Here is a 14,098-nt window from a genome sequence, read left to right on the forward strand (position 1 = left end):
CGGGAGCCCCCGGGAGCCCGAGGCCGGAGCAGGGCAGGCGCCTGGCCGGTGGTCAGCCGCTCCGAAGGAAACCCGCCCGGGGCAGCAGCCCGAGGAGCGTCCGGTGAGCAGATGGGAAAGAAAAAGCAACGGCCAACAAACCAAAAGGAGAAAAGGAAAATAAATAGGCAAACGGGAGGGAGAAAAATCCAAACAAAACCAAAAACTAAAAACTAAAAAAAGTAGGGTTTATTGGTGCTCGTGTGCGTGAAAGGAGAGGGCTCGGGACCGAGCGCCGCCTGTCTCCGAAGGCTGTGATGTCACGGTGGGAGGCTGTGAGGTCACGGTGGGAGGCTGTGATGTCACGGTGGGAGGCTGTGAGGTCATGATGGGGGGGGCGGGTCTGGCGGCTTCTGAGCCCTGGCACCTGCTTCTCTCTCCAGCTTCCTCTTTGCCATTTTTTTTTTTTTTTAAAAAACCTTTTACAGATCGACTTAAACATTTTTTTTTTAAACCACATGCTTCTTTTTCTGGGCTCCAGCCAGATCTCGGGAGGTGGGGCGGGGGGAGCGTTGGCAGTGGCGATGGGTCCGGAGGGGTGTTCCGGGGTCCCGGGGGCGCCGCCTCCTGGATGTCCCCGTGGGACCGTCTTTCTCAGAGATGCTCTCGAGAATCGCGTGGGCTTGGCGGACGCGTCTGCCGTCGTCCGAACCGTCCCCAGCGAGCCCAGGGGTCCCTCACTGAGACGGGGAACGAGGGGGAAAGACCCGGCGTCATCCTCTCGTCTTTTCCCCAAAGTCACGAGAGGAGGCCGGCGAAGGAATGCTGGGGACACGCGTCCCCCGACGCCGCCAGCCGGTCCTTGCCGTAAGTTCTCAAAGGTGCAGCACCGAGGAACCCTCCGCCTTCCCGTGCCTCCGCCCCCTCCAGGGGGCTCTCCACGGAGAGCCATGGCTGGGGGCGGGGAGGGCGGAGGGGTGCGCAGGGAGCCGCTGCCAGCGTCCGTCCTGCCGTTTGCCCGTCCGTCCGACCGTCCGTCCGGGGTGACAGGGCCCGCGGGGCCCTCAGAGCGTGGCCTGGAGGTTGGGGTCCAGGATGGTCTCTCGATCCGGAGACTCGATGTAGTTGGCAGCCTCCTGCAGCTTCAGCAGCATGGCCATCTGAGAGGGGCAGAGAGAGGGACTCGTGAGGGCGGGGACGCCGTCCCGCCCAGAGAAGGGGGTGGAAAAAGTCTCCACGTTGCCCCGGCCGGGGTGGCTCGGTTGGTTGGGCGCCGACCTATGAACCAGGAGGTCACGGTTCGATTCCCGGTCAGGGCACAGGCCCGGCGACCCCTGCACCAAAGGGTGGCCGGTTCGGTTCTGGGTCCGGGCTTATGCCGGGGTGCAGGCTCAGGCCCGTACCCCCCAGGGCCCCGCCCATCCTGCCCCCTGCCGCCCTCCGCCCTCAGGGAACGCGGGGAGGTGTCCATCCTGCCACTCTCTCTCGCTCTGACCTCAGGATGCTCCCCACTCACCAGAGGGTCCGACTCCAGAGAACTTGGGGTGCAGTCTTTGACCGTCCTGTCCTCGGGGGGCGAGGCGATGCTGTGAGGGCCCACGGTGGGCGGGGGCAGGTGGTACAGCTTGGACTGGTCCTGCTGGGCGGAGGGCCAGGGGAGCGTGTCCCGGACCCACTCCACCGGGTCCTCCCAGGCGGCTTTCTGTCCGTGGACCTGGGGAGGAGGGGAAGGGGGGGCGGGGAGAGGGACCCCCGGATCAGAGGCGCGGCCACGCAGTCTCCCGGCGCGGCCGGTCCTGCCCCGGATGCACGCCCTGAGCTCCGACGCCATGGAATTTTCTCCGCGTTCCCCAACCAGGAAGGAGGTGGGTGCGACTCGGTAAAACCGTTTTGCCGGACAAATCGGCAGGTGGCATCAGGACCGAACACGCGCAAACCTTACGACCCCAGAATTGTACTTTCCAAGAAGGAAACTCTTTCGCTTCAGAAATAAACGCCTTTACATTGTTTTGGATTTTGTCCGGCCGGCGCGGCTCAGGGGTTGAGCGTCGACCTGTGAGCCCGGAGGTCGCGATTCGATTCCCGGTCAGGGCACAGGCCCGGGTTGCGGGCTCCATCCCCCAGTAGGGGGCGTGCAGGAGGCAGCTGATCCATGATTTTCTCTCATCACGGATATTTCTATCTCTCCCTCTCCCTTCCTCTCTGACATCCATAAAGATCTATATTTTAAAAAAGAGAAAAAAAGGAGAATTTCTGCCGCCCTGGGAGGGGACGGCCTGAGCCCGGGCGGGGCGGGGCCGCGGGCAGGGCTCACCTTGAGGCCGTCCTTGGCCCCCTCCTGCAGGTAGGGGATGATGGAGTTGTTCCACAGGTCGATGAACCAGGTCCGGAAGTCCTCGATGCCGATGGGGCAGGACAGGAAGAAGCAGGGGCCTAGGAGAAGCGGGGGGCTTGGAGGGGCCGAGCGCCTGGCCGTCCCGGCGCCCGCCTCTCTGACGCCCTCACACCGGGCCGGGGACAAGGGGCGTTCCAGGGGGGCCTTTCTGAGGCTGCTCCAGAGCGGGGGGGGGGGGGGGGGGGGGCACGGAGGGCTCGGCCGGCTCTCTCCTGGACCCTCCCAGGCCGGGCCGGGTGAGGGAGTGAGGGGGTGAGGGAGCCCTGAAATCCCCAGGACGTCCCTCCCGTGTCCCATCCGTCCTGGGGGACACAGAGGGAGGGGCTCGGCGTTCCGAAGGCTGGCGGATTCACCCAGAGCACGGGGCTAACCGAGCTAGGACCGCTCAAGCGACTCGGAGGTTCTAGTCTGAAGGTTGTCACATTGCCGCCGCCGCGGCCGCTGTGATGCCCAAGACCCCAGGCAGGCCCAGCTGGGCGTGGCTCAGGGGTTGAGCACCGGCCCAGGAACCGGGAGGTCACGGGTTCGATTCCCCGTCAGGGCACATGCCGGGCTGTGGGCTCGATGCCCAGTGGGGGGCGGGCAGGAGGCAGCCGGTCCATGATTCTCTCTCATCATGGATGTTTCTCTCTCCCTTCCTCTCTGAAATCAATAAAGATACGTTTAAAAAAAGAAAGGGCCCGGGAAAAAGGGGAGCTCCTCACAGGGGGCCTGGCGGGGAGGGGAGCCATAGCTGCTGCCCCGGGAGGTGGGGAAGGGGGAGGGGGGAGAGGGATGAGAGAGGGGAGGGAGAGGGAGGGGGAGGGGGAAAGGGAGGGGAATGGGGAGAGGAATGGGGAGGGGAGGGAGAAGGGGGAGGGCGGAAAGTGATGGGGGAGGGGGAGAGGGAGGGGAGAGGGGAGGGGGAGCGCACCGATGAGGAAGTCGGACGTGCTGTGCTTCTCCAGGAAGGTGTGCAGGTGGTACCAGAGCTTGGGCACCCAGTCCAGCACCCGCAGCAGCTCCTCCTTGTTGGCGTTGACGTCGCTGTCCGACTCCAGCAGCTTCCGCCGCAGGTAGCGCACCAGGAAGCCGTTGGCCGGCTCCACGTTGTTGGAGAAGGTCAGCATCCTGCGGCCGGCCGGGGGCAGCGGTCAGAGCGGCCCCGGGGGCGCCGTGGGGTCGGGTCCGTCCCCTGCCGGCCTGTCCCTCCCGCGAGTGCCCTCCTGGCTTCGTCTCGGGGCACAGAGGGGTCAGCTGACCTCGGGGCAGCGGTCATGGGCAGGCGGAGCTGGTTCTCCGGCCAGGGACCCTCCTCGGACAACCGGCCGAGCGGGGGTGCGGGCAGAGGGCCCGAACCTGCTGCGTCTCCGAGTTTTGTAATCCCTCCCCCTCCCCTCCTCCTTCCCCTCCCATCATCTCCTCTCCCCTCCCCCAGGGCCCACGTCGGGGCCCCCCCGATTCCCTCTTCCCAGCCCAGACGGCCCTAGACGGCTCTCAGGCCATGTCCTGGGACGGAACGAGTGTATCGACTCGGGGGCCCCACGCTCACCTGAAGCTCAGGTGGAGGCCGTGATTGGGGGTCATTTTCACCGGCTGATTCGTGGTCCCGATGATGTAGGGACTGAGGGGGAGAGAGAGCGCGTGAAAGGATGTGCTGAGAGGCGTGGGGATGCGTGCGGCCGGCCGTGGGCACTGCCCGAGGAGAGGCATGGGCTGCCCGGCCCCGCCCCCGCCCCCGGCCCCGCCCCCTGCTCACCACTTGTGGTACTTGCAGGTGAGCGCCCCGTTGACCAGCTCGCTGATGGAGCCGGCCTCGCTCAGGTCGTCCAGCAGGATCACCAGGGGCACGTCGCCCACCCCCGTGTCCCGGTCTATCTGGTTGGCCAGGTTAGAGAGATAGAGCTGCAGATCCTGAAACAGCAGGGGCCAGAGGGCAGAGGGCAGGGGTCAGCACTCAGGAGCCTCGGCCTCAGCCAGGGGGCCCGGGGGAGGCTGTGTTAGCCCTGGACCTCCCTGGACCCCAGGCCCCCCGACATCTGACGTGTGGCTGCAGACGCAGGGACAGCGACGGGAAGTGGGGGTTCATGGGTTGGCACCGGACTGGCCTCCCCCCTCCCGAGGGAGAAACAGGATCGGGGCGGGGCCCCATCCTCAGCTAATGCCCAGCCCTTCCTCCCAGAAAGCCCAGGGCCAGCGAGCTACACGGAGGAGAGGGGGAGGGAGGGAAGGGAAGGATGCGGTGGAAATGGGGGGTGTGGCTCGAGGAGCCGGACAGGCAAGGGGAGTGTGTGGGGGGGACGGAGTCTGGAAAGAGAGGTTTAGCCCAGCCGGCAGGCGAGGCTCAGGGGTTGAGCGTAGACCTAGGAACCAGGAGGTCAGGGTTCGACTCCCGGTCAGGGCACAGGCCCGGGTTGCGGGCTCCATCCCCAGTGTGGGGCGTGCAGGAGGCAGCCGATCCATGCTTCTCTCTCATCATTAATGCTTCTATCTCTCTCTTTCCCTCTCCCTTCCTCTCTGGAATCAATAAAAATTTAAAAAGAAAAAGAGGTCTAGAACAGGGGTTGGGACAGGGAGGGGGCAGGAGGAGGAAGACTGAGGCAGAAGTGGGAAGGGGTTGGAGACAGAGGGAAGGGGCCCCGACAAGGGGGGAGGGGGGCGGGTGCAGGAGAGGCGGGCGGGGCAGAGGGAAGGGACCCCCCAACAAGGGAGGAGGGGGGCGGGTGCAGGAGAGGCGGGCGGGGCAGAGGGAAGGGACCCCCCAACAAGGGAGGAGGGGGGGCGGGTGCAGGAGAGGCGGGCGGGGCAGAGGGAAGGGACCCCCCCAACAAGGGAGGAGGGGTGGCGGGTGCAGGAGAGGCGGGCGGGGCAGAGGGAAGGGACCTCCCAACAAGGGAGGAGGGGGGGCGGGTGCAGGAGAGGCGGGCGGGGCAGAGGGAAGGGACCCCCCAACAAGGTGGGAGGGGGGCGGGTGCAGGAGAGGCGGGCGGGGCAGAGGGAAGGGACCCCCCTGACAAGGGAGGAGGGGGATGGAGGGCAGGGCCCACCTTGCAGGACAGCTGGTGCATGTTGAAGGTGCTGACGATGCCCTCGGTGACCTCGCGGCCGGAGCGCTCCACCAGGTACTCGGCCAGCCGGTTGGTCAGGTAGGTCTTGCCGGTGCCGCTGGGACCCGAGAGGACCAGGCGCCGGTGCTTGAGCAGGAGGCTGACGTAGTGCTGCATCATGGGCTTGGGGATCAGCGTCTCGAACACCAGGCTGTCCACGCACTTCTCCTTGAGACCTGGGCGGGCCCCACCGCGTGAGTCTCGGAGGGGGGGGCCCGGGGCGTCTCCCTCCGCATCCGGGAGCCCACGGGACCCCAGAGCTCCGGGCCACGCGCCCCGGGCTCCACAGGAGGCCCCTAACCCTGACCCAGGGCTGACGGCTGGGTGGTGTTTTTAGGGACCCAGCCTCACGGGCTGTGAGCTCCGGGTCCTGGGTGGACTGGGCAGAAATTTCCCTGGGAACCCGGCTGGTGTGGCTCAGTGGTTGAGCATCAACCTAGGAACCAGGAGGTCACGGTTCGATTCCTGGTCAGGGCACAGGCCCGGGTTGTGGGCTCCATCCCCAGTAGAGGGTGTGCAGGAGGCAGGCAGTCTATCATTCTCTCTCATCACTGATGTTTCTCTCTCTCCCCCTCCCCTCCCTTCCGCTCTGAAATCAATAAAAACATATTTTTAGAAATGTATGTATTTTCCATCCGGGTTAGTTGCACCCCAGGGTGCCTGCCCGAGGCCCTGGAGGGCGGACTGCACCGAGATCCCCAGCGATCGCTGCTGAAGGAACACACGGGGGTGGGCTAACCGACCCGCCTCCCCGTCCGTCCCGCCTCCCCGTCCGTCCCGCCGCAGCCACGGGCGAGGCTGACCTTTGAGGGAGACCGAGATGTTATTGACCCCTCGGCGGCAGGGCGGCATCTCGGGGGGCTCGGCGTCCAGCACCCGCTTCACGTGGCTGATGCTGTAGCCCTGGATGGACTCGGTGCTGAGCCCCAGGGTGGAGGCTGGGTCCATCTTAGAAATATAGTCCTGGCCGCCGAGGGGGAAGGAGGCGGCGGTGAGGCACGGAGGGGAGACAACACACACGGCCACGCAGGAGAAACAGCAACGTCGGGGCGGACACGGGAGACGGAGAGGGAGGGGTGGGTTCCCACTCAGCATGTCCCCAGGAGGGAGCCAAGCTCCCAGGCTCCCCCTCCCCCAGCACGAGCACCCCCTTTACCTGGAACACCTGAAAGACGGCCTCGTCCAGCATCTTCCAGTCGACCTTCCCGCTGACCTTGCTGCACCCCAGGAAGAACTCCTGCTGCTTCAAGTCCTGTGGTGCCAACCAACGCAGAAGTCCGTGAGCCTCGGGAAGGTGACCCCAAGGACAGGGAGCCCCAGACCACCCTCGGGCGTGGACGGCTCCGGTTTTGGGGGTGAGGAGGGGAGGCCAGGTTTTCTCGGAAAAGGATGGGTGTCGCCGGCCCGGCGCCCGAGGCTCTTACCCCGCGGATGATGTGCTGCGGCGGCATCCTCACCACCACCCGCAGCGTGGCCTCCTCCTTGGCGCCGCAGGTGCTGATGCCGTCCATCGGGGACAGGTCTGCGGGCAGCGAGCGGGGCCGTTGGTGCCAGGGGCACCCCAGGCTCTCCTGAGCCGCCTCCCAGACACCCTCCTTCCCACCTGACTCTTTATTTTTAAAAATATAGTTTTTATGGCCCCGGCCAGTTGGGCTCAGTGGATAGCACGTCGGCCTGCGGACGGAGGGTCCCTGGTTCGATTCCGGTCAAGGAATGTATGTTTTATTTTATTTTTTAAAAATATTTATTTTATTGATTTTTTACAGAGAGGAAGGGAGAGGGATAGAGAGTTAGAAACATCGATGAGAGAGAAACATCGATCAGCTGCGGCCTGCACACCCCCTACTGAGTACATGCCCTTGACTGGAATCGAACCCGGGACCCTCGAGTCCACAGGCCAACGCTCTATCCATTGAGCCAAACCAGTTAGGACAAGGAATTTATATTTTAAAATATATATTTTTTATTGATTTCAGAGAGGAAGGGAGAGGGAGAGAGAGAGAGAGAAACATTCATGATGAGAGAGAATCCTTCATCGGCTGCCTCCTGCATGACCGCCCCCAAACTGGGGATCCAGCCCACAACCCGGGCATGTGACCCTGACCGGAATCGAACCGTGATCTCCTGGTTCATAGGTCGACGCTCAACCACTGAGCCAGGCCGGCCGGGCTCACAGAGAGGAACGGGGCGCCCACCCCAAACAGTTAACGAGGCCCTTGTGTCTCGGGGCGCAGGCTGCGTGGTGTGGGCCGCCCCCTTCCCTTCTCCAGGGGACAGGGCTCCTCCCAGCCGTACCTGTGTCCGCGAGGCTCGGGCTGAAGGAGTGGGTGAGCGCCAGGCCCAGCGAGCGGCGAGGGGACGAGAGGGCGGACGACCCAGGGACCTGCCCTGGCGTGGACCCCGACGAGGGGCCCGGGGCGACCTTCAGCCGGTCGTTCTCGGCCTTGAGCAGGTCCACCTCCAGCTGCGGCCAGAAGAGACGGGGTCGGGGCCGGGGCCGGACGGAGCGGCCGAGCCCCCGGCCGGCGCCGCCACCGCCGCCCGCACTGACCTGCATGTTGTGCATGGTCTCCCGGAGCTGGTCCAGCTGGTGGGCCGAGTTCAGGGCCTCCAGGCGGATGTCCGTCAGCTTCATCTCCTTCTCCCACAGCTCCGAGCGCAGCTCCGACACCTCTTTCTTCTCCGGCTCCTCCTCCTCGCCGGCGAGGAACAGCCTGGTGTGGGGGGCCGTGTGCACGGGGCCCCTGCGAGAAGCGAGCGAGCGTCAGTCTGGCCGGCGTGGCTCAGGGGTTGAGCCTCGACCTATGAGCCGGGAGGTCAGGGTTCGATTCCCGCTCAGGGCACAGGCCCGGGTGGCGGACTCGATCCCCAGTGTGGGGCGTGCAGGATGCAGCCGATCCGTGATTCTCTCGCATCACCGAGGTTTCTATCTCTCTCTCCCTCTTGCTTCCTCTCTCAAATCAATAAAAATATATTTAGAAAATAACAATGAACCCTAGTTGGTTTGGCTCAATGGATAGAGCATCAGCCTGCGGACCAAAGGGTCCCGGGTTCGATTCCGGTCAAGGGCGTGTACCTTGGTTACGGGCACATCCCCAGTAGGGGGCGTGCAGGAGGCAGCTGATCGAAGTCTCTCTCACATCGATGTTTCTCTCCTTCTCTCCGTCTCTCCCTCTCCCTTCCACTCTCTCTGAGATTCAATGGAGAAATGTCCACGGGTGAGGACACAGTTACCGGGTAACTGAGAGCGTGGCTGGTGGTCAGCAGTGCCAGGGAAGGGCCCGGGCAGAGGTCTTCGGGGGGCACCGCGGGCCCAGGGTCTGCTGGGCTGACGGCCAGCTCTGGCGGGGGTTCACGCAGGCGGGGGGCCGGGGCCAGCACTCACTCGGGGGCGTCGCCGCCCGCGGAGGACGAGGCGGAGGACTTGATGGAGGGCGAGGCGGTCTCGGTGGCCCCGTGCTGCAGTTTGGGGGACGAGGGGGCGGAGGAGTCGGGGGTGGCGATCTCCTCGATGTCCGAGTAGGAGGACGCGGACTTGGGGCCCTTCTTGATGCTGAAGGCTTTGTTGAAGGAACTCCGAAGCTAGAAGAGAGCAGAGCCGGGCAGAGGGAGGTGAGGGCTCCGGGAGCAGGGAGACCACGGAGCGCGGGGCGGTCGGGGCGTCGGAGACGGAGGGTCCCCCGGGCCGGCCCCGCTGCTGCCACCGGCACCCCCTCTCCAGGGCTTTGCTCGACTCACGGGACCTGAGCAGAGGGGCCTAGAAATCAGGGCTGAGCCCTGGCCGGGGTGGCTCCATGGACAGAGCGCCAGCCCACGGACTGGAGGGTCCTGGGTTTGATCCCCGGTTCAGGGCGCCTGCCCGGGTTGGGGGCTCGGTCCCCAGGGGAGGGCTCGGTCCCAGCCCACATGCATCCTCTCCCTTCCTCTCTGAAATCAATAAAAAATATATATATATTTTTTTTTAAAAAGGAAGAAAGCAATCAGGGCTGAGATATAGTGGGGGGTCTGGCTGGCGGCTGTGGCGGACGGGGGAAATTCATGGGACTTCTCTTGCCCCTGGGGGAGCTGGGAGGGACAGGGACGCCCCCAGGGCCACAGGGGACAGCCCACGGCAACCCAGCCGCCGCCGTCTGCAGAGACCACTGCCTGTGCCACCCGGCCTCGCTCCCTGGGGCCGGGGTCCAGCTCTGACCAGGCGCAGCGGACCAGAATCTATACACCTGTCAGCCCGAAACTGCCCAGGTGGTTCTGTGGACACGGACAGAACAGGGGTGTCCACAGACGTTTTCTTTAACGTCTCTGTGCTCAGCACAGCATGGACTGGGAGCCACCCGGTCAGGGCTCTCTACCGTCCCCGCTCACAGCCCCCGGAGTAAGGGACGCTTCCCGGCCTCTCCTCGCAGCACGGGGGACGCTGTCCTGGGACCACAGCGTGGGGGGTCTCGGGTGGCGATCAGAGCGTGGGGGCTGGGGTGTGAGCTCGAGGGGCCAACCAGGGTCCTGCGGTCCCACACCCGCTCACATGCATCCACACGCATGCACACCACACGGGGACACGGATGGAAGGGTGGGCGGCGAGACGGAGTGAAGGGGGGGTCGGAGGCCGGGGGATGAGAGTAGACCAGACCTTTGGGACAGTGAGAAGAGGAATCTGCCCTGGCTGGTGTGGCTCAGTGGATAGAGCGTCAGCCTGCAGACCGAAGGGTCCCGGGTTCGATTCCCGGTCGGGGCACGTGCCCGGGTTGCGGGCTCTATCCCCAGTGTGGGGCATGCAGGAGGCAGCCGATCCATGATGCTCTCTCATCATGGATGTTTCTCTCTCTCCCTCTCCCTTCCTCTCTGAAATCAATAGAAATATATTTAAAAAACACACACACTCACACACAACAAAAACAAGAAAGATCGCTTTCAGGGCAGGAGTCCGTTTGATGGATGCTGTGACCAGGGGCAGACGGGGTCGGGGGACAGAACGGGACCGTGACCTTCCCATGGGCCCCTCCTCTTGCTGGGGATTGCGGGGGGATGGGGGGGCAGCTGTGGCCGGACCATGCAGTGGGGGGAGCCGGGAGCTCGGGGGGATGGTCACGGTTAGTTTTACGAGCGGCCGGTCGGTCTTTGGGGGGCAGAGCTGCCGTGGAAATGGGGGGGGCATGGCGCAGGAAAGAGAAGACAGGGGAGGAGGGGGGAACCACGTCTCTTACCTCATAGACCTGGAAAAAAATGGGGATTGAAGTCAGCGTTTGGAAGGGGGGGGAGAGAGAAGAAGCAACACTTAATCACGTGTCCCGCACGGCAGGTCCCTGCCTGCCCCACACAGAGGTCTGGGGGCCAGTCCTACGGACCCGGGCCGCGAGCTGGGAGCCCGCACAGGGGGCCCCCTCCCGACCGCCGGCCGCGGGGGACGGGACGGTCAGCCACGGGCCGTGGAGGGTCACCCGGGGGGGATGAAACCCGGCCCTCTCTGGGCCCGGTGGCTTTGGAAGGAATCGGAAAGTTCCACCGACACCTCTCCGAGAAGCAGAGGACGTGGTCCCGGGAGCATGTGTAGGGCGTCCCAAAATTCACGCCAGATTTGAATTCTGCGCGAGCATTAACAACAACAAAAATAAAAGCCTAATTTTACTCGGTTGATTGGATCAGATTCTCATCTCTGTGGCCCTTTGATGTCAATCCCTTCCATTGGATCAGCGTCACCAAGGACCAATGATGGCCCAGGAGCAGGGACAAGGAAGACCGACGAAGACCGCGGCTTTGCGTCTGTGCCAGCAAAGCCGTGGAGGCCACGGACCCGCGGTGCGAGTCCATACATAACCCTAGACTGTGTCCTTTATGAATCAATAAAAGATGTACAATTGTTCATGATAAACCTGTGTTTTCTATCCAAATTACTTCCTGCGTGAATTTTGGGACGCCCTATAGCATGAATGGCTCTGTTCGGGATCCTTCCCTCCACACCGTGGCCGGAGGGGGGCGGGGACCCCAGGGCACCCCTTCTGCCGACAAACACCTGAGCTGACCCGTGAGGAGAGCCCGGGAAGCAGGCCGGAGGGGCGGCCTCGGGACACGTGGGGAAGGACCGGGAAGGAGTTAGCACAGTGGTCGGCAAACTCATCAGCCCACAGAGCCAAATATCAACAGTACGGCGACTGAAATCTCTTTTGAGAGCCAAGTTTTTTTAAACGTCAACTCTATAGGTAGGTTTAACCTTGTTATGAACTTAGTTAGGGTGCTCCTAAGCTGGCCTTTGCTAAAAACGTCCTCCATCTGACGGAGGTACGATCGCTGAGGCCGACCCCTTCCAGCTCTCCCATCCACACTCGTCTTGTACACTTGTTTCGTCCGTCTCCTTCCCGAAAACCGACTTCGGCGCACGGGCCACGAAGTTTCACCCGCGCCCGCACGTGGTGTTTTGTGGAAGAGCCTCACTCGAGGGGCCAAAGAGCCGCCCGTGGCTCGCGAGCCGCGGTTTGCCGACCACTGAGTTAGCAGAACCCGCTTGGAGCAGGCGTGGCGATCCAGGGGACCGTGTCCCGGTGACTCCTGGGAGGGCCCGCGCCCTGGCTGAGGGGGAGGGGAGGTGGCGCCAGGCTCTACCCGTCTCGGTGCCCCAGCCCCCAGCCCCCCGACCCTTCACCCACCCAGCTCTTCTTCTTCTTCTTCTTGGCGTCGGCGTCCTTGCCGCTGCCGATGCTCGAGTGGCTGGTGATGCTGTTGAGGCTGGAGATGCTGTCGGAGGAGTTCTGCCGCTTGATCCGCAGCTCTGGGGGCGGGGACGAGGGGGGCACGGACAGGCTGGGTCACAGACGTGGGGCGCAGGCAAGGCGGGGCCGGAGGTGGGGGAGAGGGAACCGCCCAACCCCCGGGCCCACATAGTCCCGTCCGGGTCACGCTTTTTGTTGTTGCTGGTGAACCCTCACCAGGGGTAATTTCCCATCGATTTTTAGGGAGAGTGGAAGAGAGAGGGACGGACAGAAACATGGATGTGAGAGACACACCGATGGGTTGCCTCCTGCACGTGCCCCGTCCAGGGCCCTTCCTCTCACCTCTCCCAGCCCCCCCCCCCCCGCCCCCCGGCCTGGGGCTGGCTCTCCTACCTTTGGGCGTGGTCTCCGAGGCGTTGAGGGCTCCCTGGATGACTGCCTGGGCCTCTGAGTTCTTCTTCTTCAGGAAGTCAATGGTTTCTCGCAGATCCAGCAACTCGGTGTCCTGAGAGAGACATGGAACAGTGTCGTTGGCTGGGATCAGAGCACCTACTGTGTGCTAGGTGATAGGATGGGCACCTGCTGTGTGTCAGGTGATAGGATGGACACCTACTGTGTGCCAGGCGGTAGGAGGGGCACCTACTATGTGCTAGGTGATAGGATGGACACCTACTGTGTGCCAGGCGGTAGGAGGGGCACCTACTATGTGCTAGGTGATAGGATGGACACCTACTGTGTGCCAGGCGGTAGGAGGGGCACCTACTATGTGCTAGGTGATAGGATGGACACCTACTGTATACCAGGCGGTAGGAGGGGTACGTACTATGTGCTAGGTGATAGGATGGACACCTACTATGTGCCGGGTGACAGGATGGGCACCTACTGTGTGCCAGGTGATAGGATGGACACCTACTGTATACCAGGCGGTAGGATGGGCACCTACTATGTGCTGGGTGATAGGACGGGCACCTACTGTGTGCCGGGTGATAGGATGGGCACCTACTATGTGCCGGGTGACAGGATGGGCACCTACTGTGTGCCAGGTGATAGGATGGACACCTACTGTATACCAGGCGGTAGGAGGGGTACCTACTGTGTGCTGGGTGGTAGGAGGGGTACCTACTATGTGCCGGGTGATAGGATGGGCACCTACTATGTGCCGGGTGACAGGATGGGCACCTACTGTGTGCCAGGTGATAGGATGGACACCTACTGTATACCAGGTGGTAGGATGGGCACCTACTATGTGCTGGGTGATAGGAGGGGCACCTACTATGTGCTGGGTGGCAGGAGGGGCACCTACTATGTGCTGGGTGGGAGGATGGGCACAGGTGTTCTATCAGTCGTGCCACAGAGAATGGGGAATCGGGGTGGCTTTATTAAGGGGCAGGCTGAGCATTCAGGGTGACAGAGGGAGAACCGGGCACGGGGCGCTCGGCCCCTCACCTTCTCCTCGGCCGTCTCCGCCAGGTGCCGCAGGCGGGAAGTCATGTTCACCAGGCTCTGCTCGAACGCCGCCACCAGGTTCGCCTGGAACAAGGACACAGGGGGCCCTAAGGCTTGAGGGTGGGATGGGGGTGGGGGGTGGGGGAGATTGACAGGGACGGAGTTTAGCGGATCTCCCGTCTCAGAGCTGACACGCTTCTTGGGGGCTTTGAAATAGAGATCTCCCTGAACGGATGAGGCCCACTCAGACTCCTTCTGGGGGGAACCAGCTTCTTTTTTGTTAAATTTTTTATTTTTATTGATTACAGAGAGGAAGGGAGAGAGATAGAAACATCCATGATGAGAGAGAACCACAGATCGGCTGCCTCCTGCATGCCCCACACTGGGGATGGAGCCCGCAACCTGGGCCTGTGCCCCGACCGGGAATCGAACCCTGACCTCCTGGTTCACAGGTCGACGCTCAACCCCTGAGCCACGCCGGCCGGGCTCCT

General features: G+C 63.4%; 1 protein-coding gene across 9 annotated transcripts in view; it reads right to left on the minus strand.

Annotated features, from left to right (window-relative positions):
* Positions 1-208: 208 nt before the first annotated feature.
* NAV1 (neuron navigator 1) overlaps positions 209-14,098 on the minus strand; it is a 93,121-nt gene continuing 79,231 nt past the window's right edge. For all 9 annotated transcript variants that reach the window (XM_059677865.1, XM_059677866.1, XM_059677863.1 and 6 more), the window contains 16 exons: positions 13,608-13,691; positions 12,555-12,666; positions 12,099-12,220; positions 8,846-9,042; positions 8,012-8,204; positions 7,756-7,924; positions 6,885-6,982; positions 6,617-6,712; positions 6,264-6,423; positions 5,401-5,636; positions 4,113-4,267; positions 3,906-3,977; positions 3,288-3,484; positions 2,294-2,412; positions 1,496-1,693; positions 209-1,139 (listed from right to left, as the gene is read on the minus strand). In XM_059677865.1, the coding sequence (XP_059533848.1) occupies positions 1,044-1,139; positions 1,496-1,693; positions 2,294-2,412; positions 3,288-3,484; positions 3,906-3,977; positions 4,113-4,267; positions 5,401-5,636; positions 6,264-6,423; positions 6,617-6,712; positions 6,885-6,982; positions 7,756-7,924; positions 8,012-8,204; positions 8,846-9,042; positions 12,099-12,220; positions 12,555-12,666; positions 13,608-13,691 (2,304 nt within the window). In that variant the 3' untranslated portion in view covers positions 209-1,043. The remainder of the gene's footprint in view (positions 1,140-1,495; positions 1,694-2,293; positions 2,413-3,287; positions 3,485-3,905; positions 3,978-4,112; positions 4,268-5,400; positions 5,637-6,263; positions 6,424-6,616; positions 6,713-6,884; positions 6,983-7,755; positions 7,925-8,011; positions 8,205-8,845; positions 9,043-12,098; positions 12,221-12,554; positions 12,667-13,607; positions 13,692-14,098) is intronic.

The sequence above is a fragment of the Myotis daubentonii genome, chromosome 20 (genome assembly GCF_963259705.1).
Source record: "Myotis daubentonii chromosome 20, mMyoDau2.1, whole genome shotgun sequence".
NCBI lineage: Eukaryota > Metazoa > Chordata > Mammalia > Chiroptera > Vespertilionidae > Myotis > Myotis daubentonii.